Consider the following 25,290-nt stretch of genomic DNA (forward strand, 5'->3'; position numbering starts at 1 on the left):
AGGAATTGACCATTCTTAATGAGTCTGCTCCAGACTCATGGGGCAATTAGCAGTAGGCATTTTTAAAATATTGCTGCATGAGGGTTACCTACATCCTATAATCAATTTTCTTTCCTTTGGGAGTGGATGCTGCAGCATGATCTCCATACTTATTACATCATTCTTTAATGAATTACTTCATGTTCAGAGTCCCAACACCAAATTATGCATTGCAGGAGCACGTAATGTAAGGAATGGAAGCAAATCCTGTTCTCCAGAACCCACTACCTTTTTATATGATGTCTTAATCCATGTGCTTGAAGGGCTGCGATCAAGATGTGGCCTGGTCAGTCACATGAAGATTCATGACCCTGAGTAGAGGTCATCTGCAAATTGAGGGACAGCTGCCACCATTGATTTGCTGAGACTAAGAGATAAATACTCTCCTTTTCGTGACTTTGCATAGAAATGCTAGCATACTTTTATGGACATTACAATGCAGTTGAGGTTAAATATAGAATATCTCGAATGAAATAGTGTTTCAACAAATTGCAACTCAAGTTCATTTTAATGCAAATGAAAACATATGCAGGTTATGAATGATTAACCAGGGGAAATGTTTTCTGCTGAGGTCATTTAATCAAATACAAATATGGAATGGGACCACCATTTACACTGGTGATGGAAGAAGCAGTATTTCGGGTAGACAGGATTTAAGATTGGATTAAATATTTGCGTTATTTAAGAAATGTGCAAAGTTCTGCTAAATTCTACATAATTGGGTGAGTGAATCAACATTGTGTTATTCTTGTGATACGGTGGTCGTATCCCTACTTCTGGGTCACAAGGTCTGGATCAAGTCCCACCTGCATTACAAGTGTGTCAAACAGGTTGATTGATTTTGATTTAATCTTTTGATCTTTAGCAAGTAAGTGGTAATGTGTTTGGTTCTGGTTCACATGGGAATGGCTTACAAGTAAATCATTTTGCAATGTGATTACTCTGTTTTGTACTGGAGAACAGGTTTGGTCACTCCAGCACAAACAGATTTTCATTTTGAAAACACCAGAATTTAATTGCTTAATTACGATTAACATGCAAAAGAAATGCCAGAATCCTGACGGCAGACCGAAAGATCCATATGGATCTTGTCGAGGGGAGAAAAGCCCTTGTACACCATTGTGCACACCGGTTATTTTGGGAAAAGGCAAGACAACAACACGTTTGAAAAGTGGAACAAAACCTGAAATTGCTGGAAAAACCCAGCAGGTCTATTTAAGACAGAGATAGGTTCTTGATTGTTAAGGGGATCAAAGGTTATGGGGAGAATGGGGTTGAGAAGCTTATCAGCCATGATTGATCTGCTCTGCTAATCAGTGGGCCAAATGGCCTAATTTCTACTTCTATGTCTTAAGGTCTTATAGTTGTGGTAGCATCCGTGAAGAGGAAGCAGAGTTAATGTTTCGGGTCCACTAATCCTCCTTCAGGACAGAAAAGTGGAACTAGGTGTGAAGATATTCTCCAGTTTACTAATCAAGATCCTCCCACACTGTAGTACATGGTTCCAAACCATCACTGCAAGTGAGACATCAATTTATGTGCACTTCCTTCCATCTCCTATGCTGTTTCAAGCTCATAAGGCCATGCCTGCTGAAATTGGCCATGTTTATAACGGAGTTTGATGACATGCCTGTGAAGCACTTTGGAATGTTTTGATGTACTCAGGATATTGTAAACACAAGTTGTTATTGGAAAGTTTCTCTTATTCCACCACGTCAACAGTCTGACTAGTTTTAATGATGTAATAATGTAACAAGTCTGAGTATCATTGGTTGCCTTTGTGTGCAATCTAAAGGATTAGAGATGTCATTTTCACAATTTGCTTCGAGGGACAGACACTTAAGTCATTTTGAAAACAAAATAATTCACGCTGTAGGACACGGGCAGAAGTAGGCCATTCGGCTAATTGAATCTGCTACACCATGCAATGAGATCATGGCTGATCTGATGATCCTCAACTCCACTTTCCTGCATTTTCCCTTACTGACTTAAAAATCTGTCTGTCTTGGCCTTGAATATAGTTAATGACCCAGCCTGAACAGCACACTGCAGTAAAGAATTCTAGAGATTCTCTAACCTCTGAGGGAAGAAATTCTTCTTCGTTTTTGTCTTAAATGTGAGACTCCTTCCTCTGAGGTTATGCTGTCTGGTCCTAGACTCTGCCTCAAGGGGAAGATCAAGTCCCCTAAGAATCTTGATGAACACAGCAGGAGCAGGAGGGTCTAGGCCCGAAATGTCAGCCTTCCTGCTCCTCTGATGCTGCTTGGCCTGCTGTGTTCATCCAGCTCTACACCTTGTTATCTCAGATTCTCCAGCATCTGCAGTTCCTACTATCCCTAAGAATCTTGTATGTTTTAATAAGGTCACCTCTCACTCTTCTAAACTCCTCTGTATGTAGGCTGAATCTACTCAATCTCTCCATGTAGGACAGTCCACAATACCTGGTATTGGCTGAGTGAACCTTCTCTGAATTGCCTCCAATGCCAGTATATCTCCCCTTAGATAAGGGGCCCAAAACTGCTAACAATGTTTCAGCTGTGGTCTGACTAGTACTTTGTACAGTTTAAACAAACCTATATACTTTTTAACTCCATTTCCTTTGAAATAAAGGCCGATATTCCATTTGCCTTCCCTATTACCCACTGTACTTGAATGTTAGCTTTTTATGATTTATGGACAAGGACTCCCTAATCCCTGTATTCCATAGCTTTCTTCAATCTTTCTCCATTTAAATAATAATTATCCCTCTATTATTTCTGCTAAAGCGTGTACACTAGAATCCTGGAAGTAGCAGAGAAACTCCAGCAGAGAGAGAACAGACAAGTTTTCTATTTGGCCCTCTCCTTTAAAGCTGAAAGATATTATAAATAAATGGTGTTTCAAAAAAGTACAGAACAAGTGGAAGGGGAAATAAGTACAACTGCATAAAGGAGAAAAAAAAATTAACCGTGGAAAGAGGTTGAATGGTGAACAGGAGATGCCAAAGAGAAAATTGGAACTACAATTTGAAGTTATAGAGTCATACAGCACAGAAACAGACCCTTTGGTCCCACTTGTCAAACTAAACTAGCCCCACTTGCTTGCCCTTGACCCATATCCCTCTTAAACCTTTCGTATTCATGTACCTATCTAATGTCTTTTAAATGTTCTAACTCTACCTGCGTCTACCACTTCCTTTGGCAGTTCATTGCACATACAAACCATCCTTAGTGTGGAAAAAATTGTCCCTCAGGTCACTTAATTATTTCTCCTCTCGCCTTATAAATATGCTCGCTAGTTTTGAACCCCCCACCCTGGGAAAATACCTTTTGTTATTCTATCTATGCCCTTCTCAATTTATAAACCTCCAAGGTCACTCCTCAACCTCCTATGCTCAAGTGAAGAAAGTCCCAGCCATCCAGCCTCTCCTTATAACTCAAACCCTCCAGGCAACATTCCTTGTAAATCTTTTCTGACCCCTCTTCAATTTAATAATACCCTCTTTACAACAGGGTGATCCGAACTGTGCACAATCCTCCAAAAGTGTATTCACCAATGTCCTATACAATTTCAATATGACACCCCAACTCCTGTGTCACTGGGCTGAGCAATGAAGGCAAGTGTGCTAAGCGCCGCCTTAATCACCCTATCTACCTGTGACGCAGCTTTCAGAGAACTATGTACCTGAACCCCTAGGTCTCTCCATTCGACACCACCACCCAGTTGTTCAAACCAATATTGTTACTGGACTAAGACTTCAAACATTAGCTCTCATCCCCTCTCTGGCAGTGAGATACTCTGTACCTCAGATGATGCTGAGAGGTGACATTACAAACTTTTCACTGCACTCATTCAAGTGCAAGTGACAATAAAGCCTATTCTGATTCTACTTCTGTGAATGGGGGAAGGAAACATTTGAAATGGTGATTTACTGTCAGAACAGATGCTCAAAAGGCTGTCCCATCTGAAGGTCAGAAGTGGGGATGTTCTCTGATATTTGCTCAATGTGCAATATTCACAATTCCTTGTTATATTGAAACTGTCTGTAGCTGTATGCTCCAAGACCTTTATCAATCAGGCCTCGGTTAAATGGCATCTCAAGAAAGGGTGAATCTAACCATCACCCCTTGCCTTTCAGTGGTATTGCCATCACTGAACCCCATGCCTGGGATTACTGTTGACCAGAAACTGGTGATTATTCATTATAAATATTCCAGCTAGCTACAAAACCAAGTCATCGACTCTTGGGGCACAGGATCTGAAGACCCATATTTAAGTACCACATCCTCCAGAGGTATGTCATAACATGTCAAAGATTAATTTAAAAAAACATCTATTTAAGCAAGTCTGGGATTGGGAATTCTACACTGAGTACTCTCCTCCCAACTCCCTAAAGCTTGTCCATGATCAAAGAAACATAAATCAGGAGTGTAATAGATTCCTGTATACTTGCATGGAGGTGAGATTTTGCTGAGCAAGTTTGACATTTTAACCTGTGATTATAAACATGATGCTGTTTAAATTGAGCTGTTACGGATAGAGTGTTTAATTATTCAGTTGACTTATGTGCTACGTTAATTTGGGCGTTTTTCTTCTACTAACTTGAAAACCTTGTGAAGCCACTTGGATGACATAGTTCAGTGAAAACACTTAAAATACGTCAAAAATATGCAGTGTCTTGCACTTGTTAATGTGTTCTTTTAAAGCATAATTTAAATTTGAGCCCTAGGTGCTGTACTTCCACTTAATAGTTGAGAACGGTGCTAGTACAAGATGTATTTCATACTCACTGCTTTTTCAAAATAATTGGTGTGGACTGATATTTTTAAAAGATACTTGCCCTAAAATAAGAATGAAACACTTGGTGGCCAAATTTAGATATAAAATATACTTCCCCAATCTCAACTTCCCCATACACTTAATAGACACAGAAAATTAAAATGATGAATTTGATATGCATTCTACTTTGCAGCCAATCATTTTGGTAATGAATTTGAGTGTCCAAAAATGAGGAAATATGTGCAGATCTATAGAAAAGTGTGTTTTTTTTTTCCTAGATCAAAGCGTAAATAGCTTTAAGAAACATTATCTGCCATATCTGGAAACTTAAGACCAATCAGGAGCAAGTTAGCAAGAAATGATAGTGTAATTTTAATTCCATTTGTATGAAACACCCCTGAACATTGGAATGAGAGATAATATAGTTGCCTAACCTGTTAGTGTGTAAGCAGAATAACTTGGATGCAGACAAAAACAAAAGGACTACCAATTAGAACATGTAGTAAATGCTAACTCAAATATTTGTAATATTGAGCTGAGGTTTTCCTATTCTTGGCTGTTATTTTCAGGTACTGTAGTTTATTAGAGGGTTTCCCACCATGGCCCTTGGTGACATTTCACATGCAGTCTTCTGTTGCTTACTGCATTAACTATGCACCTGGGCTCAAGGTGCTTTTCATTCAGTTGTGCAATAGCAGAGATGGAAGAGCTCACTGCTACTGAGACCTCTGGCATTCATGCCATGGCTATCATGTTGAAATTCTATTTGCTCACCACTTCAAACACTGCAGACCAGGTACTGCCCTTTACATTCTGGTACTCAAACATCATTGCTAAGGACATGGCCCAGAAGGGAAGTTGTCACCCTATTTCTCTAATAGGGATCTGGAAGTCCTGGTGGCTGGGGTGATCAGCAGAGAAGAGGGGCATTTTCCTCCAGAATGCCAAACGAGGTCATGCCACCACACGCAGCCAGCCTGGAGTGAGACAGCCACCTGTGTCTGTTTGGTCTCCAGGCTGAACAATGCTGTAAGAAGGTTTATGCTCTTCTGCTCTCTTCTGTAATCCTCCCACCAACCAATGGTCTACAACTATCTACTCAATGGTTCTTACCTACCTCATCCTCTCGAACTACTGCCCTTCCTGCCCAGGCTGGGTTGGCTGACATTTGTGTGATTATCCTATAGGAGAAGAAAATCCTCAATAGCAGGAGAGGACCATGATGACCACTCATTCGGGGATACTGAGATCTCCATGTTGAGACAGCTAGCAATATTTATTGTGTTGTGCTACGCTGCTCTCCCATTGTCACCACTGTGAACATGTTCTTAAAATGCTTGGGCATTTATTGTGCAACTAATGGCCTCTTTTCTCATATGCAGGCACCAGTGGCACCTAGGCAGCTTCAGCATCAAAGCAGCTACTCCGTCAGCTCCTCCTCCACTTGAGGAAGCAGCCACAGACCTGAGAATATATCAGCAAGACTTGCGCTCTCCACCAGCTCAGATTTTCACTTCGGTGGGTTCTGTTTTTCTAAGTTAGATTCGGGAGCCAATTCTGGTGAGCACATCACTGGCATGTTTCTGCAACTGGTAGAGGAAGGAATAGTCCCAGGTTGTTGACATTCAGGACTGCCAGAGATCAGGCAACTGCTTAGCCTCGCACTGACAATGACCTCATGGTGTCAATCATTAGTAACATTGTGCAAATGCACAGTGTCAAAAGCAGCAAGCAGATTTGTCATAGGTACTCAGTAAATTGGATCGAAGATTGGACTTGTCTGCTAATATTATCAGTGTCGGACTGACTTCAGCAAATGTATGCCTGACTGTCTCCATGGACAGATTGGCAGGTGCCAAGTCCAGCAGAACGTTCAGTGACAACTGGAACTGCATGCCGACTGACATTGCCTCGCTGCTGATGCTCAACAGGGAGACGAGGGACCTCAACTTCTCAAGGTTGCCCTTCCTCTCAAAGGAGATGAGGTAGTTCCAGCAGTTACCCAGATGTAAGTGAAAAACCACATAAAGAAGTTTTCTGTGAGAATATGCCAGAGGTGCCCAGCCCCTCCACCTCCTTTTAACCTTCAGTTGTATTGTGGCCAAAGAGAATAAGCCTGCATCTGCGCAGGACATGCATTTCCACAAATGCCCCCAGAGCTGTTTGCCCAAAACGTTCAAGCTAACAGATTTTGTTATCAAGCAGGCCTCCTTTACCCTAGCTTCAGACCCCAGGGCTGCACCTAGATGTAGTGTGAGGGCAAAGAAAAAGAAATACTCTGAGGGCGCATAACATGAATGACACATCTTTGTTAATATGCTTTTACATCTGTAAATATAAATGCACCTTCACTCGTCACAAATCTGATCAACTGTCATTTTAGCTGTAGGATCTGGTTACATGGCAGAGTTAAAGTCTGTCCTTGCATTCCAAGGAGGATAGAAGTTATAGTGACGAGGCATTACCCATCTCTGAAAAACATCTTGTAAAGCAGCAGATATTAGATATCCTTCAACCTTTGTGGTCAAGTTTGCAGCCAAGACTTAACACTTCAATGAGGAGACCATGTGAGACCAAAGCTATTGTGAACACTCTTAATAGATTCTTGATTCCATTCATGTTCCACACTTTGTGTATGTGTTTACATGATCATTCATGAATGCAAGCTTCTGGGTGAAAATGTTCACTTTAGCTATGTCTCCTATGAGTACATGCATTCAAGGATGGGTGATGTCCAGTGCTCCCTAACATCAAGTTCTGCCTCATAGCATATTCTTCTGATGCGAAAAACTGCTGTAAGCACAGCCTTTTGGAATGAGGCAGGAAATTAAGGATTATTAAGAATGTACGCATCGTGGCAGATACCAGGGTTCCAAGCGCTGACCTCCTAAGACATGGCAGCAGTGATCACAGACATTGATTGGCCAAAACCCTTTCCTGTTAATTAATTTATATGCATTATAGTATGGGACTCGCAACTGGACGTGGTGACCAGGTGGTGTTCTGCACCTGGGATGACCAGTGATATTGGAAAATACCACTACCTTGGCTGTAGCATTAACCTAATCATGGGGAAAAGAGAAGAAGAGGTGTAAACCTTCATAAATTTCATTGGCAAAGTCCTTGATACATTTGTGGTTTTGGGATTGGATGATTTCTCACAGGGTTCCAGTGAATATTTGTAACAATCCAACCACAAAAATTAGGTGCTGATGTTAACTTGATGGGCACCCACTTCTCCAGAATACAAATCCTGCTGCAGCAGAAGCTACAGTTTTTCAGCAGAGCCTGTGCTGTGCTTTAACCTTGAAGAAATGACAATGAAGACATTCGATTTTTAGCTATCCTCATCCTCCTTCACATCCTGAGGGGACCTTCTGAGCCTTTGTGTGGGATATACACATTTCTGCTATTCTTTGTGTCAAAATGTTTCTAATTTTTTTCTTTTGAATGGTCTATCTGAGTTTTAACTTCATTTTCATTATTCTCAACTACCTCATCTGCCACTTCCTGCTACCGGCGTAAGAAGATTCCATCTATTTCTTTCAAATCCCGAAAAATGTCAACTGAATTACTCCTTGTGCATTTTTACTGCAGGAAATGTAAGCTTAATTTATATCATCTTGTGTCAGATGTGGCATTGTTAATAGTTCAGTAAGGAACCAGAAGCAACAGAAGTCCAACTCCAGGCCTTGAGCAAAATAAAAAATCAATACTGACCTTGAGTGCAGTACTGGGGGAGTGCTGAGCTATCGGAGATTCATCTGAAGTTTCATCTGACTACTTGGCTGAATGTAAAAGATCGCAGGGCACTATTTGGAGAAGAGGTTGGAAATTATCTCCAGCCATTTAGTCAGTGGTTATCCCACATTCAACATCACAAGAAGCAGGTGCAGACTGTTGTTTGTGGATTTTTGCTTAAATTGGCAACTGTGATTACAACAGTGACTACACAATTTTCCTTGTTCAAAAATCACGTCATTGCAGATACCTGGCATACAAGTTGGCCCATTTTTCAGGTATAGTACGTTATTCCTCACATTAATGGTCAGCGTCAATTTATTAATCTAGATATGCATATCCTGTTTCAGTACCTTTACAACTGGGCACAAGGGATCAAGCAGATGATACAGGCTGGGTTGTGAAGATGGTTGGGAGTTTAAGACATGCTTGCACAGAGCAGATTGCACATGGCAAAAGACAAAAATGGCAACCAACCACACTGAAGAAAGTGTTTTTATTTCTCTATTCATTTGTGGGATGTGGGCATCGCTGGCTGGTTAGCATTTCTTGTCCATCCCTAGTTGCTCTTGAGAAGGTGGTGGTGAGCTGCCTTCTTGAATTGATGCTGTCCACCTGCTGTAGGTTGACCACAATGCCATTAGGGAGGGAATTCCAGAATTTTGACCCAGCAACAGTGAAGGAATGGCGATTATATTTCCAGGTCAGGATGGTGAGTGGCTTGGAGGGGAACTTGGAAGTGGTGGTGTTCCCATATGTCTGCTGCCCTTCTCCTTCTAGATGGAAGTGGTCGTGGGTTTGGAAAGTGCTGTCTGAGGATCTTTGGTGAATTTCTGCATCTTGTAGATAATACACATTGCTGCGTTGGTGGTGGAGAAAGTGGATGTTTGTGGATGTAGCGCCAATCAAACGGGCTGCTTTTGTCATGGACTACGTCAAGCTCCTTGGATTGTTAGGGCTGCACTCATCCAGGCACGTGGGGAGTTTTCCATCACACCCCTGACTTGTGCCTTGTAGATGGTGGACAGGCTTTGAGGAGTCGGGAGGTGAGTTACTCGCTGTAGTATTCCTAGCTTCTGGTCTGCTGTTGTAATCACTTTATGTGGTGAGTCTAATTGAGTTTCTGGTCAATGATAACCCCCAGGATGTTGATAGTGGGGGATTCAGTGATGGTATTTCCATTGAATGTCAAGGGACGGTGGTTGGATTGTCTGTCTCTTTAATTGGTGATGGATTGGTACAGTGACATATACTTGACATTATAAGATGACTCCCATTCTTGGAAAATTTATTTAAACCTTAACCTTAAAATATGACTTGTATGCTGACATCTACAGTACTCAATTGATTGTAAAGTGCTTTGTGAAATCTGCTCATGAAACGCACTGTGTAAATGCACGTCTTTCTTGGTTGTTTTCTTATGACTGCACTTCATAATTTAACCATCTATAGACCTGATGTATTCTGGCATATTTGCAGCACATTCTTACTATACAATGTTCTCTCTCTCGGGTATTAGCACAGTTCTGGGTATGTTATCCCCTGCATCAGAGGTATTTGGGGATGGGCAATAAATTCTAGCATAGCTTGGAACGCTTTCATCCTGAATGAATATAAAGTGGCTTAACTAAGGCTTTTGTGTAACTGGAGGAAAACATCTTTTCTTTTACATTCAAACCATCTCGTTTTAAAGACTCCCTTAGCTTTTTGTTTTCACTCTTTCCTGAAGCGAGTTCTGAAGAAGTCGTCATGTTAACTGTTTCTCTCTCCCCAGGTACTGGCAGATCTGCTGAGGTTCTTCAGCACTTTGTTTTCATTTCAGAAATCCAATATCTGCAGTATTTTGCTTTTATTCCCTAGCATTCTGTTTTATTCCCTTTTATTCTCTTGTTTTAAGAACAATTAAATGAAAAAAATCAAACATTTGATTGGCTTTGACATTTGAAAAATTTCCCTATAGTGAGCTATGTCTGTAATCTGTTCATGGTGACACTTTTTTGTTCTTTTCTCCCCCCAGCATATTACTGCGAGGAAATGGCAATTTCACGGTCTGTAATTTCTCTGCTCATGTTTTGTTGTGGGTTGGGCTTAGGATTCATCATATGCAGACTAGCAATTAGTGCAATAAAAAAAGAAGCACCTCAGCACAGTCATCTGATTTTCAATGACCCTCATGGCCACTTGGAAGACTCTCACCATCACCAACACCATCAAAATCTTCAAGGAGAGATGAACTTCAATGCTGACGTCAGTCAACATCAAGGTATCCTTTAAATTTTGTGAGATACTCTGGGTGGTGTTTCATAGACATTTGAACCCTGATAGAATATGCATTGATATGTAATGGAGAAAGGGACCTAAGGGGCAACTTTTTCATGTAGAAGAAGGCGCATGTACAGAGTGAGCTGCTAGAGGAAGTGATGGTGGCTGGTGTAATTACAGCATTTAAAAGGCATCTGGCTGAGTAGATGAATAGGAAAGGTTGAAAGGGATACAGAACAAATGCTGGCAAATGTGACTCCTATAATTTAGGGTATATGGACAGCATGGATAAGTTGGACTGAAGGGTCTGTTTCCATGTTGTACGACTCTGAGTCCATGTACGCTGAAACTGGTATTAGCAACAGTTTTGAAAACGATTAACATTAGTTGTGTCTCTTTCTTGGCAAATTCATGTATCTGCTGCCAGTTTTGTTGACAACATTTTTGATAACAAATAACATAAAAGCTCCTTAAAAAGATCCTTAATTCCTTTCTAATCCTTTTATCAATTATTTTAAATACCTAAGAGGGGAATGCTACCGGTTAAGCAAAATAGGTCCTTCAGCCATTGTTAAGTGGCAAACGACAACACACACTACTGTCTTTCCGTTTAAGCTAAAAATATCCTGCGTCAGACACCCTTGTAAATCTCCACCGTACTTTCTCCAGTGTGTTCGTATGCTCCCTGTAATGCAGTGACAAGCAGCACTGAAACCATCTATTCTAAATCACTCATGCGGTATAATGCTTTTATTCTCTAACTGAAACTGCAGAGCTTAGTTTATCAAAAGCACTGAGACATTGAATGCAAACTACCTGCAATAATCGTTGGCTGAACCATTGCAAGTGTGTTAGTCTACTTCCATTAATGTTGATGCTGAATAATCAGAAGTCTTTAGTTCAAAATTTGTCATCTTTCCCAGTTGGAAAAGAATGGCAATTTGCCAGCAGGAGAAGGGTAAATGCCAGGTATTACTGGAACCTCTACATAAACTATAATTTCATTGTTCTAGATTAGAGAGAGTTTGCCTGAAACAATATGGATGCAGAATATTCTGAATGTTTATAGTTGATATTTTAAACAAATTCTCTTGGATAACATTTTGTTAATGATTTTAAATAATGCATGTACTTTCTATAATACAGATGAAAACAGAAGTGTTGCAGATGAGCTATATAAGACAGTGCGAATCCTGTGCTGGGTGATGACTGGGCCCCAGAACCTTGCCACAAAGACCAAACATGTCAAAGCTACATGGAGCAAAAAATGTAATGTCGTGCTTTTCATGAGCTCAGAAGAAGATAAAGATTTCCCTACAGTGGGACTGGGTGTTAAAGAAGGCAGGGACCAATTATATTGGAAAACTATTAAAGCTTTTCAGTATGTTCATGAACATCACTTGAATGATGCTGATTGGTTTATGAAAGCAGATGATGACACTTACGTAGTGGTTGACAATTTGCGCTGGCTGCTATCAAAGTACTCTCCTGACCAACCGATATTCTTTGGCAGAAAATTCAAACCATATGTTAAGCAAGGATACATGAGTGGTGGAGCTGGATATGTGTTGAGCAAGGAAGCACTGAAAAGATTTGTTGATGCCTTTAAGACCGGGAAGTGCACTCATTTTACATCTACTGAAGATTTAGCTATGGGGAGATGTATGGAGACTGTTAACGTAGAAGCTGGTGATTCCAGGGATACAAATAAAAGAGAAACATTTCATCCCTTTCCACCAGAACATCATTTATCAAAAAGCTACCTACCCAAAACCTTCTGGTACTGGAACTATTGTTTTTACCCTGCAAAAGAGGTAAGCCATCAAACATAGATGATTCATTATCTTTCTTGAACACATTGGCCCAAAACAGGTTGTATAATTCACAGAGAGAATGATAAACAGATGTAATTTAGTTCACTGTATTTCAAGTTACACTGCTTTAAGATTCATTAAGAGACAATGATAATTATTGAGGCATCTGTGCTCACAATGACCCAAACACAGTAGAATTTGTTTCCATATCATAAGTGGAAAGGAAGAAACTCTAAACCATGTCTTAATCTGGAAATTGTGTCTATAGTTCTGAATTTTTTTTTGGTTACAAATATTGAGAAGTCAGTAGCTTGTAAGGTACCCTTGAATTGAGTTTAAATCTGATAAGTGAACATTTTTTCTTCCTTATTCTTTCAAAAATGAGGTCCTTTGAGCTCCCCACTGTACCTAATGTGTGCAATGTTTTTGCAAGTTATCTGCTATAAATTGTATTGTTTAAGTACTGCAATTCATTACTATCAATTGTGACCATTTTAACAAAACCTATACCACTCAACTATTATGAACATATTCTGCAAGGATTCGTGCAATATTGTATTTGAGATACTTGTGGTTTTTTAAATAACTGAGTAAGTTTGAGGGACATGAAACAGTATGAGTAAGCAATGCGAGGACTTGGACTTGGATTAGTGGTTCGATTATGAGGAATAATTGAGAGTGAAGGGGAGGTGGTGTGATTGTGGAAGTGGAGAATACTTCCAGTGTAAGTTACCAGTCCCTGGAACTGGTTATTACTGGGCAAACCACCCAGGACAGTGTGTGTGTCAGCTTTTGACCACACCTTGAGAAACCATGATTAACTGGTTCTGACTCTGCCTGAAGCATCTTGTCAATCCTGTTCATTGCGACATCAATGACCTAGTCCTTTAACCTAACTCAGTGGTTTATTTGGACAGAAAGAAAAACATTGTATTCATAAAGAACATTTTACAGCCTCTGGATTTCAAGTGTGCTTTAAATACTTCTGCAGGAATCAAAGGGTATATTGTGTAGAAAAGTGAGTTGTAGTGACAATTGATCAACCGTGATCTCCCCAAACAACATGTCTATGTTCAAAGTAGCCAGTGTTGTATATAGGGAAACATGACAGCCCGTTTTAACAAATTTGTGTAGGCAACAATGCAAAGTTTCCATTTTTTTTTTTAAAAACAATTTGGTTGAGAAATAAATATTGACCCATAGGCACTGGGAAGAAATCCCTTTCTGAAGAAGGGTCTAGGCCTGAAACGTCAGCCTTTCTGCTCCTATGATGCTGCTTGGCCTGCTGTGTTCATCCAGCCCTGCACCTTGTTGTCTCAATGCTATATTGCTATCTGATTTGAAGGTAGAACTCAGGATGTGGATGTCGCTGGCTGGCCAGTGTTTATTGTCCATCACTAATTGCCCTTGAGAAGGTGGTGATGTGTTGCCTTCTTGAACTGTTGCAGTTAATGTACAAGGGCACACCTACAATGCCCTTTGGTGGGGGGGGGGGCATGTAATTCCAAGATTTTGACTCAGCCACAGTGGGGTGATATGTTTTCAAATCAGCATAGTGAGCGACTTGGAGTGGAGCTTAAAGGTGATGTTCCCATGTATCTGCTGCCTTCATCCTTCTAGATGGAAGTGGTCGTGAATCTAGAAGGTGCTGTCAAGTGCATCTTGTAGATAAAAGACATGGCTGCCACTGAGCATTGATGGAGGGATTGCTGTTTTATAATCCGATGAACCCTTCATCTTTTTTCCCCTTAAGAGGTTTGAAGAAATTGTTCTTATTGTTTCTGATTCCCTTCAGGATCATGTTCATTTTAGTCTGCACTGCCTGATCTGAAGTGTGAGCGTATTCTGCACGCTCAACTTTATTTTGTTTAAAAGGGTTGCACTTGACCTCTACTGAGGTATTAAACAACTTTTACTACCTCCGCGTCCAATATTAATCAGTTTAGTTCAGTTGTTCCTTAACTTTAAAGTCTGTTTTCTAAATATGCCAAGAAGCACAAATCTGGCTGCTTCTCTATCTCCAACTGCTACTTTTGAGCTGCAGTAATCTGAAAAAGAATTCTGTTGTTTTTTTCTACATGATTCTACCGCAGATAGTGCTAAGTAACGTGGAGAAATGGCATTTTCCCTGGGCACGTTAGAAATCCAGTGGGATGGACCTCTATGAATGCGTCTATGCTCACTGGAAGTTAGGTTGCGTGTTATATTTAGAAATATTCAAGACTGAACAGACACATGGTGCAGATCTCCTTTAAGTAGAAAGAGGTGCAGTGCTGATTGTTTCACAATCTGGTAGTATGTGGTTAAACTTTGAACAGAGCATTTTCTTGATTTAATCTTTATCATTTATTCAATATTTATATATGGTTATTTCTTCAAGCCTATTGAAAGGAATGGTCCTGGAAACGGTTATTTGCGAGCATTAACTCAATCTCTGTCAGATATTGGTTTAAACTACACCTAATGCTGTCTCTTTTTAATCCATAAAGAGCAAACCTGAGTCAGGATCACATTGCTCCCCATGTTAATGATGGTACAAATGTCACCTTGTTATGACAGTGTCGTAGTTAAATGTAAAGGTACAATGGCCACATTATACAGGTATAATAGTGACAGTTATGCAGTATCACAGTGACTTAGATTACAAACTGGTAAATATCGAAGATCAAATTCACCAGAAATTTTTGGTGAGGCATTTGAGAATAGTGGAGTTGCAGTCTATTTATTTTTTGTTCATTACTGGGAATTTTTTTTTGTTACAAATGCCTGTTTCTATGGCTATGTCCTTCTGTACAAGGCACTTCTCTATTGTTAATTGTTAAACAGCATTAAAAAAAAAAATTCAGCAGCATGCTAGTGAAAATATTCAAGATTGGCATTCTCAATCTTAAAGCAGATACCAGCTACATACTTGCTTTGAAACAAATTGAATCAAATTAGAGGGTAGCGGCTTCGAAAGAGTGCTGCAATAAAAATCCAAAGTGTAAATTGAATTGTCAGTTGTGGGTGGTGGTAATATATTCTGGCCCCTACAATCCACACCAGTTGCAGAAAGCCTCGATTGTTCCAGTGGAAATGGTGTGCTCCATCTCCTGGCAAATAAGCAGCTGCAGAGAGGGAATATGTAGATAGTGACTGAAGAGGCGTTTAGCACGCTTGCCTTCATTGCTCACTCCCTTGAATATTGGAGTTGGGAAGTCATGTTGAGGTTGTAGAGGACATTGGTAAGGCCTCTCCTGGAAGACTGTGTCCAGTTCTGGTTGACCAATTAAAGGAAAGAAATTATTAAGCTGAAGGGGTCCAGAAGATATTTACCGGAATAGAAGGTTTGATAGGCTGGGACTTGGTTTTTTTTAAACTGGAGTGCAGGGGGTTCAGAGGTGACGTGATAGAGGTTTATAAAATAGTGACGGGCATAGATAGAGTTAAAATAGTTGTCTTTCCCTAGGATGGGGGGATTTTGAGACCAGGCAGGCACATTTTAAAAAATTTTTCTCCTCTCACCTTAAAAGACATGAGGGGCAGGTTTCTTTTTTACAGAGGGTGGTTTGTGTGTAGAATGAACTTCCTGAGGAAGTAGTGAATGTGGATACAATTACAATGTTTAAAGACATTTTGGATAGGTACATGAATAGGAAAGGTTCAGAGGGATATGGGCCAGGAGTAGGCAGGTGGGACTAGTTCAGCTTGGGGTTATGTTCAGCATGGACTGGTTGGACTGAAGGGTCTGTCTCTGTGCTATATGACTCTATAAACGGCAGTCAGGCCAAACCCCACCACCACAACTACTGCCGCCTGAGTCTGTTTATGGCCACTGAGGGCAGACCAGGGAACAGACTCATAAGAACGTCCTCCAACCTGCCTGTCCACACCACCTTGTCCCCTGCATCCTCACCAGGATGTAAAAGGTCAACAGCAAGGGGCTTAAATTTCCAATAAAATGATTAGCAGGTGAAATTGGTGTTGAAATCTATTACAACCAGTGTGCACTATGACACTCATTCCTCAAGGTTCAAAAAGTACTGGTGACCTGTAAGACTCTGAACCACATTAACCATGAATAGGACTGCTGTGTGCGACACCCTCTGTGATGGAAAAGCAAGTACTGTCACAAAGCCATCTCCCCCCTCCTGCTATCTACGGACAACAGGATGGAACACTATGGTGAGTCAATTATATTGACAAGATTTCTCAGCTCAGTCTTGCTGTGACCAGCAGGCAAAACAGTCGGAATCATTGATTGCTAGATTCTTATTAGGAAGATGGTAGAGTTTGTGCTGTAGATCAAATGAGAAGTTCTTTAACGTGAATCTATTGAGTGAACCTTGTTTAAAAATTTAGCACTGGATTTATGCATTTGAGTGTTTTTTTTTTTTGTTAATGTGGTTTATTTTCTTTTCAGGGACCCGAATGTTGCTCTGATCTGGCAGTATCGTTTCACTACATTGATTCCAAGACCATGTACTATTTGGAATACATGACTTACCATCTACGACCATATGGCTACAAGTTTAGATATAATCCAGATTCTCTCCCAAAAAAGTTGGAGTAGAGAAAATGAATTTCTGTAACAATATTGTTAGACACAGCAATGAAGAAATTGTAAAAGTGCAAAGATTTCAAATGAATGAAGATTTTGATTATCAAAACGATTTTGGAATTTCTCTCCATGCAAGTCTTACAAAACAACAGAACTATATGTAAGTTTATAATTCACATGAATGAAAGTTAATAGTTGATGACATCAGTTGGATAATTTTATTTTGAGTGTATTTTCTCTCTCATGACTGACTTCAACTAACTAGCAAAAAGATTTGCAACGAACCATTTGTAGCTCCCTCATAACTTAGTCGAAAATACTACCTTGTATCTTGGTTTAGTTAGAGGTAACTGATTTAATTTCCAGTCTTGGCTGGGGAAGTTCAAGACTTCCTCAATCAGCTTCAATTTTGCTGGGCTAGGATAGAGGAAAAATCATTCGGGCTTCTGTTTCTCACTATTTCACATTTCCTGCTGGGGAAAAAAATACATTGACACTTTTTATAAATAACATGAGGCAGTGACATTCGTAGGTGAGGAACACCTCAATCGCAGGAACTGCTGTATCACCTAAATGACCATTTTGGGAAAAATACAGGAGAGTTGATATTGTTCCAGAGCTGTAAGACTTAAGCCAGAAGGAGTAATAAAGGGTAGAATTGAAGATGGAACCATTTTTAAAAGAAAAACCTTATCATTGCATATGGTGTCCAGGTGGTGTTTAATGATTATGCATACATCATTGATGATAAGTCATTTTTTTGTTTTGAAAATTTGGAATTAAACCTGGGATAAATTTAAACTTCAGTGGAAATAAATGTAAAACGAGCTGCCAACTTGCTATCACTCATTTTACACTCGACACACAAAGTCAACGTTATCCTCAAATGAGCCTTATTTTTGAGCCTTTGTACCTCTGGCTCTTTGGCAGAGTTATTCAATTAGAATTTTTCCCCTTCTCTCTTTCCTATAGCCTTGCATTACCTTGTTTTATGTTTTTAAATGTCAAACTTGTAGCAGGTGTTATATTCAGTTTAATAATTGTGTTGTGGAATTAGGTCTCTAGCTTGAGTGCCTTGAGAAGAATTCATGCTTGACTTTATAGTATTGAAAGGAGCCATTTTGCCTGTCTATGCAATTTTTTTTTATAACATGAGCTACCTTGTCTAATTCCACATTTCTTTCAGATTTCATGCCCTTCTAGCATTCCTGTATGTTTCTATACTGGGTAACTAATTTTAAATGGTTTGATAGACTCTGCTTCCATGTGGATTTATGACACAGAATTAAAAATTCTAACCTTGCTCTTCAATTTGCCTTTAATGCCACACATTAGACAATTATTTTTTAAAGCAACTTGTCATGTAAGTATGTAATCTGCAAATCTACTTTATGATTGCTCAATTAAAATTTGCAGATTTTCTACTTTAAAATTGTACTCTGTTCAGTAATTTGATTTGGACTTAATTGAAATTTAGGAAACAGTAAGGACTGTAGATGCTGGAAGCCAGAGTCCATAAACGTGGAGCTGGACAAACACAGCAGGTCAGGCAGCATCAGACGAGCAGGAATGTCAACGTTTTGGGCTGAAACCCTTCGTCAGATCTGGGGAGGGGGAGGGTATCCCGGATATAAATGGAAGAGGGGGGTGCTGAGGAAAGGTAGGTGGGATGATGATGGGTGGATGTAAGGGGTTATAGTGATTGGTCAGTGGGAAGGGTAGAGTGGATCGATGAGTAGGAAAATGGACAGGTCAGGGAGTTAGGACATGGGATAAGGCTGTGGGTGGAGGGATTTTGAAGGTGGTGAAATCAATATTCAGGGCGTTGAGCTATGTGCTCCCAAGACGAAATATCAGATGTTGTTCCTCCAGTTCATGTCTGGCCTGACTCTGACAGTGGAGGAGGCCAGGGGAGGGGGAATTAAAATGGATGGCAACTGGAATGTCAAGTTGGTTGGTGCATGCTGAGCGCAGATGCTCTGTGAACTGGTTCACGAGTCTGTGTTTGGTCTCTCCGATATAGAGGAGACCACATTGGGAGCAATGGATGCAATAAATCAGGTTGGATGAGATGCAGATGAATCTGCTGGATCTGGAAGGATTGTTTGGAGCCTTGGAAGGAGGTGAGTGGGGAGTTGTGGTGGTAGGTGTTGCACCTCTTGCAGTTGCATGAAAGATACTGGATATGGTGCAGAGGTTGGTGGCAAGTGTAGAGCTGACGAGAGAGTTGCAAAGTCTACTGTCCCTGCAGAGAGTGGACGTGGGTGGGGAAGGAAATATCTTTCTGGTGGAGGGGTCTGATTGTAGGTGATGGAAATGCCTGAGGATGATGTGTTGGATTTGGAAGTTGGTGGGGTTCTTATTGTTGATTTGAGGGAAGAAATGGGGGAGATATGATTGAGGGCATCCTTAATTACAGAGGAGGGGAAACTACAATCTCTGAAGTAGGAGGATATCTGGAATGTCCTGGAGTGGAATGCCTCATCCTGGGAGCTGATGCAGCAGAGGTGGAAGAATGGAGAGTATGGGATAGCATTTTTGCAGGAGAGTGGGTGAGAAGTGGTGTAATCAAGGTAGTTGTGGGAGTTAGTGGGTTTGAAATGGATGTCAGTGGTGAATTGGTTTCCGGCAATGGAGACAGAGTCTAGGAAGGGGAGGGAGGTGTTCAAGTGAATTTGAGGGCAGGGTAGAAGGTGTTGGCGGAGTTGATGAACTGCTTGAGCTCCTTGCGGGAGCACAAGGCAGCACCGATACAGTCATTGATATAATGGAGAAAGAGGTGAGAGGTGCTGCTGATGTAGTTGTGGAAGAGCGACCATTCCACAAATCCTACAAAGAGGCAAGCATAACTTTGGGCCCATGTGGGTGCCCATGGCCACTGCTTGGGAAACCTCTTGGGAAGTGGGAAGAATCCAAGGAAAAACTGTTGAGGGTGAGGACCAGACTGCCAAGTGAATGAGTGTCAGCGGAAGGGGACTGATTGGACCTACGGGAGAGCAAGCAGAGGGCTTCTAGGCCATCCTTATGGTGGTTCGAGGTGTACAAGGACTGTATGTCCAGAGTTTTTTTTAAAATTTATTCAGAATGTGGGCATCGCTGGCTAGGCCAGCATTTGTTGCCCATCCCCAATTGCCCAGAGGGCAGTTAAGAGTCAACCACACTGCCATGGGTCTGGTGTCACATGTAGGCCAGACCAGGTAAGGATGGCAGTTTCCGTCCCTAAAGGACATTAGTGAACCAGATGGGTTTTCCCGACAATGGATTCACAGTCATCATTAGATCCTTAATTCCAGATTTTTTTTTTTTATTGAATTCAAGTTCTACCATCTGCCATGGCAGGATTTGAACTCGGGTCCCCACTATGTTGTCTGGGTCTCTGGATTAACAGTCCAGCGATAATACCACTAGGCCATTGCCTCCCCTGTGAAGATGAGGTGTCGGGATCCGAAGAATTGAAAGTTTTGGAAAAGGTGGAGGATGTGGGTTGAGTCACGAATGTGGGCGGGAAGTTCCTGAACCAAAGGGGAAAGAATGGAGGCGAGGTAGGAGGGGAGACAAGTTTGGCGGGGCAGGAGCAGGCAGAGACAATGGGTTGACCAGGACAGTCGGGTTTATGGATTTTGGATAGGAAATAATTTCCCAAGCCCGCATCGCCTGTTTCTATCAGGATGGAGGCTGTGAACAGGAGATCTCCTGAGGTGATGATGGTTTGGTGATCAGAGGTGGTGCGATGATCGAGGGGACAGTAGGAGGTGTTAGTGAGTTGGCGTCTGGCCTCAGTGATGTAGAAGTCAGTTTGCTGTACTACCACTGCGCTCCCCGTTATCGGCAGGTTTAGTAGTGAGGTTGGGGTTGGAATGAAGGGAAGTGAGGGCTGTACATTCCACTGGGGAGATGTTGGAGTAAGTGAAAGGTGTGGAGAGGTCCAAGCAATTGATGTCTTGGCAGCGGTTTGAGATAGAGGTCGAGGGAGGGTAGGATGAACATGTGATGATGAGGATTTAAGTTTTCGTACCAGTTGATAAATAATTCATTGAATTGAAATTGTGGTTCATGTTCTTTTGTCTAAAAGGAAACCAATACAGTTTATAAGTAACAGATTGGTGTTAAAAGCATACTGATGTCAAAGCCACTTGAATCACTATATAAACTAATGGTTTGAGCTGGGAATTAACACCTGGCTCTGATGTTTCAATTCTCACTGAAGCGGAGTGTGTTTTACATAAATGCACTACTTAAATATGAAACTTCAGGGAAAATATTTGACTTTTTCTATAACTGGTTACTGTGTTCACACAGATCATATGGAGATGACTTGTTAATTTTAAATTAATGTGTTTGATTTTGCTCGAATTGGCAAACGTGATATGAAATGTTTTGGAGTAACAGTGTATTTGCTGTGCACCATGCATATTTAAGCAGAATATAAAAAGTATTCTTTATGTTGCATACTTATTTAATGTATTGTACATGCACATTGGGAGCTGAATGAATAACTTTGTTCAATATCACTGCACAGTTCATTAATTCCTGCATTTGCGGCCACTGCAAACTGAAGTACCCTCACAGCTAAAGCACTCAATCCTTATGGCATCACTGCCAGCGACATCACTGGACTTGTAAAATAGTTTTGTATTCCAGGTTTCTTTCATGTAAAAGCTTGGTGCCCCTGAAAAGAATTAGAAAATTACTGACCCAGAGAGCTATTCAGGAAGAGCCATCACTCGCCGCATCCCTTGCTGCCCCACCGAGTGAACTGGAGAGCTAGGCAGCAAGGAATGTGACTGGCAGGATAGCAAGGGGACACCCATTGGGACAGTCAGGGGAATGGTCACCTATGAGGGGAGTGGCTGGGGGACAGCCAGTGATGAGGAAGTCAATCAATGAGACAGTGAGGGAGAGGCAGCAACATGGTCACGTTTCGTTCTGTTTTGCAACTAGTGCCTTATTTCTGGTTTTGGTTCCAATGTGGTGTAGATGCATACTGATAACATCAAGGACACTGACTTCCTGTTCAAATGCATCGGCCAGAGATGTACTGTTTTATCAATTGGTGCCTACTGTATTAATTGGCCTTTCCCATGCATTACTGTCCATTTGGTTGAGATTATGACACAAAGCAAACTAAGGGCTCTTGTGGCACAGTGGTAGTGCCCCTACACCTGGACTTGGAGGCCTGGGTTCAAGTCCCACCTGCTCCAGAAGTCTGTAAAAAATGTCTGAATAGATTGATTGGGGAAAAATAAGTCAACAAACAAAACCTAAAGAACAAATGAGAATTGAGTGCTAGACTAACAAATCTACATCAGTTCATGACTTTGGCTCAATATAAAGAGTTTTATGTTTAGTTCTGCTGTTGAAGTGTTCTAAAGGTGATGCAAGACAATTTGGAGTTCCGTTAACTAAAATGTTCAAATTTGCACTTTCAAATATCAATTTTTATTTATCTACACTTTTAATGACTTGTTACAATGGTCCGTTGTAGCCTCCTGATTTATTTTGGATATTAATAAATCATCCCATACCATATTGAAACAGCTAATACCTTGTTTGTTTGTACAAGTGCTTGAAATTATGCCGTTAAATGCTAGACATAATAGTGAATGCATTAATTTGAAATTTCTCAGCTCTTTACAGGAGACTTAATGCATTGATTTTTTTTTAAATATATAGAGAGAGCAGAAGAATGAAACTAGGTGTTGATTCATTACCCATACTACTATCATAACAGCATTGTGGGTGTCCCTACACTTAAAGGACTGCAGTCCTTTAAGAAGGCAGCTCACTACCACTTTCTTCAGGGCAATTAGGAGTGGCCAACAAATGCTGGCTTAGTCAGCAATGCTCAAATCCCATGAAAGAATTTTTTGAAAAAAATCAAGATCTCCTTTTGACATAGAAGCCAGTTTGTTTTTTCAATTAAAACTTTGCATACTTTAAATTTAAAGTTCCCCAAGGATACTATTTCAGTGGTCGAGGATACAATTATGGAAATGTACAATGTTACAATATTGTACAATATTAAGCACTTGAAAAACAAAGGCAAATTATTATGCATGTGATGTTTGCCTGTTTTCTTAAGAACAATTTAATTTAATGTTTGAACATGTTGCTTTAGAACCAAATGAGCAAAAAATAGTAAATATAAACCGAAAGAACTGAGGATGCTGTAAATCAGGAACCAAAACAGAAGTTGCTAGAAAAGCTCAGTAGGTCTGGCAGCATCTGTGAAGAAAATATCAGAACTGAGGAAGGGTCATGGACCCGAAATGTTAACTCTGATTTTTTTTTCTTCACAGATGCTGCCAGACCTGCTGAGCCTTTCCAGCAACGTTCTGTTTCTGTTGTTGAGCAAAATATAGTGTAATCCATTGGACTGATACGTATTCTAAACATGGTTACCTTTACAAAGAGTACAAAGGCTTAAAAATAATTTTCAGCATTTTCAAAGCAAGTTACTTAGAATATTTAAATTTATAGAAAGTTAATTTATATGTACACTGCTTCAGATGCAGTTTAATGTGGTAGAATGCCATATCATAACAGTTCGATGTGCAACACTTTTTATTTAAAATATTGCCTGCCAGTTCTTCATATGGACATTTTTTAATAAAACAGACCAGTTTGATTTACTGTTTGATATGATTTCAGGTATATCCAATATGTTCATGGGGGAAATGTTGTAACAGATACAGCTATGATCAGAGGTTGTATGTATGCTTCAGTGTGTGTATGTGTTACCTTTTGTACTGAGTATGTTTTGATTCTTTGATCAAAGCATTATTGCGCATTTAAGAGTTTGTGTGCCCTAAAATTTAGTTTAAATATATATATGCATTGTGAAATGTCAATATGATTCTGGTAATGATGTAATTAATTACTTCTGTCAACACCAGCCTTTTCTCTTGTTGATTTTGATTGAGCTTTTTGCTTCAATGGCAGGGATGACCACTGATGCCTCTTTATTTCAGAACCTCTCCCAATGTAGCATTGTATCCCATTCTTGCTATGTCTGACCATGTATAGCATGGGACTCATTTAGTAGTTTTAGCCAGTGCTTTGATATTTATTGCACGTTCATACTTTCACCATTGGAATGTATGGGTCAGCTGCTAAACCACTATTAAAGCCAAATGCTGCAACTGGAATATTTGGATTGCTGTGGATTTACTCTGTAAGTCACCATCAAAGTCCTGCAGTCACTGTCAGCAGCCATCCAAGTTTCAGTAATTCTTTCAGTGACCTGGGGCTTGTAATGCAAACATTAATTGTTCACTGCAAATGCAGATGTCTTTGCTTTGACAGCTACTATTCTGTTGGAGTAAACAAGAATGCACTGTATTGTGGAGCAGTGCTCTAGATGAGGTATTCTTTTACTGGGCTTTGCATAGTTCTGTTTATGAGAAATTACCATATCATCCAAAAGACACTCATGAATTTATGGAACTCCAACTCCCAACAAGTTCAGAATATTTCACATGAAAGGACATTTGTTTTTGAAGACTTTAAATTAGCACTGAATGCATAAAATACAGTCCATCCCACCTGAGTTGTTATTGGTAATTTGTCTTTTGGGACATAACATTGTTTAATTTGAGGCTTTTCAGGTTTATTTTTTATGAGCCTTTAAAGATAAAGTAACAATATATTGCTTATGTCAGTCTGTTGTAAGTTGCTGATGTAATTGGATATTTCCTTGAATTTAGCATTTAATTACTTCATTATAAACAAGTGTTTAATCGCTAAAATGAGCCTCTAAATGTTTTGATTTGAATAAAATTAAATTTTAGTTCATGAATATCATTTTAGCTTTCAACAAACAGTAAAAAATTTGAGAATAAAGATGTTTCTGCAGTTTTTTTCCCACTTGCAGTGAATGACATAGTTTTAATTTAAAAGGGTCCATGGTATATTTAGGTCCTATACTATTGCCTGTATTTAAAATGGCTATGTACAGGTTCAGTTGCAGTCCTTTCCAAGGCAGGAAAATGGGTAGCTTCCCAAGAGGGACTGTTACAAGAGACATATTAATTTGGGCTCTTCAAGATACAACTTCCTTGATGACAAAGAAAACAGGTTTAAAATAAGAGGTGAAGAGAATTTTGACAAACCTTGGGTTCAATATACAATAGAACC

General features: G+C 40.2%; 1 protein-coding gene across 4 annotated transcripts in view; it reads left to right on the forward strand.

Annotated features, from left to right (window-relative positions):
- Positions 1-24,302, forward strand: part of LOC109910639 (glycoprotein-N-acetylgalactosamine 3-beta-galactosyltransferase 1) — a 31,028-nt gene extending 6,726 nt beyond the window's left edge. Inside the window, exons 2-5 of one of the 4 annotated variants that reach the window (XR_007265100.1) lie at positions 10,556-10,801; positions 11,947-12,614; positions 17,017-17,314; positions 23,454-24,302. Coding sequence is in view for 3 of the 4 variants with exons in the window: in XM_048613960.1 (XP_048469917.1) it covers positions 10,573-10,801; positions 11,947-12,614; positions 17,017-17,166 (1,047 nt within the window). In the remaining variant the exon portion in view is untranslated. The other 3 variants (XM_048613960.1, XM_048613963.1, XM_020509854.2) reach the window with 3 other exon arrangements.
- Positions 24,303-25,290: the final 988 nt, after the last annotated feature.

The sequence above is a fragment of the Rhincodon typus genome, chromosome 2 (assembly GCF_021869965.1).
Source record: "Rhincodon typus isolate 14 chromosome 2, sRhiTyp1.1, whole genome shotgun sequence".
Lineage (NCBI taxonomy): Eukaryota > Metazoa > Chordata > Chondrichthyes > Orectolobiformes > Rhincodontidae > Rhincodon > Rhincodon typus.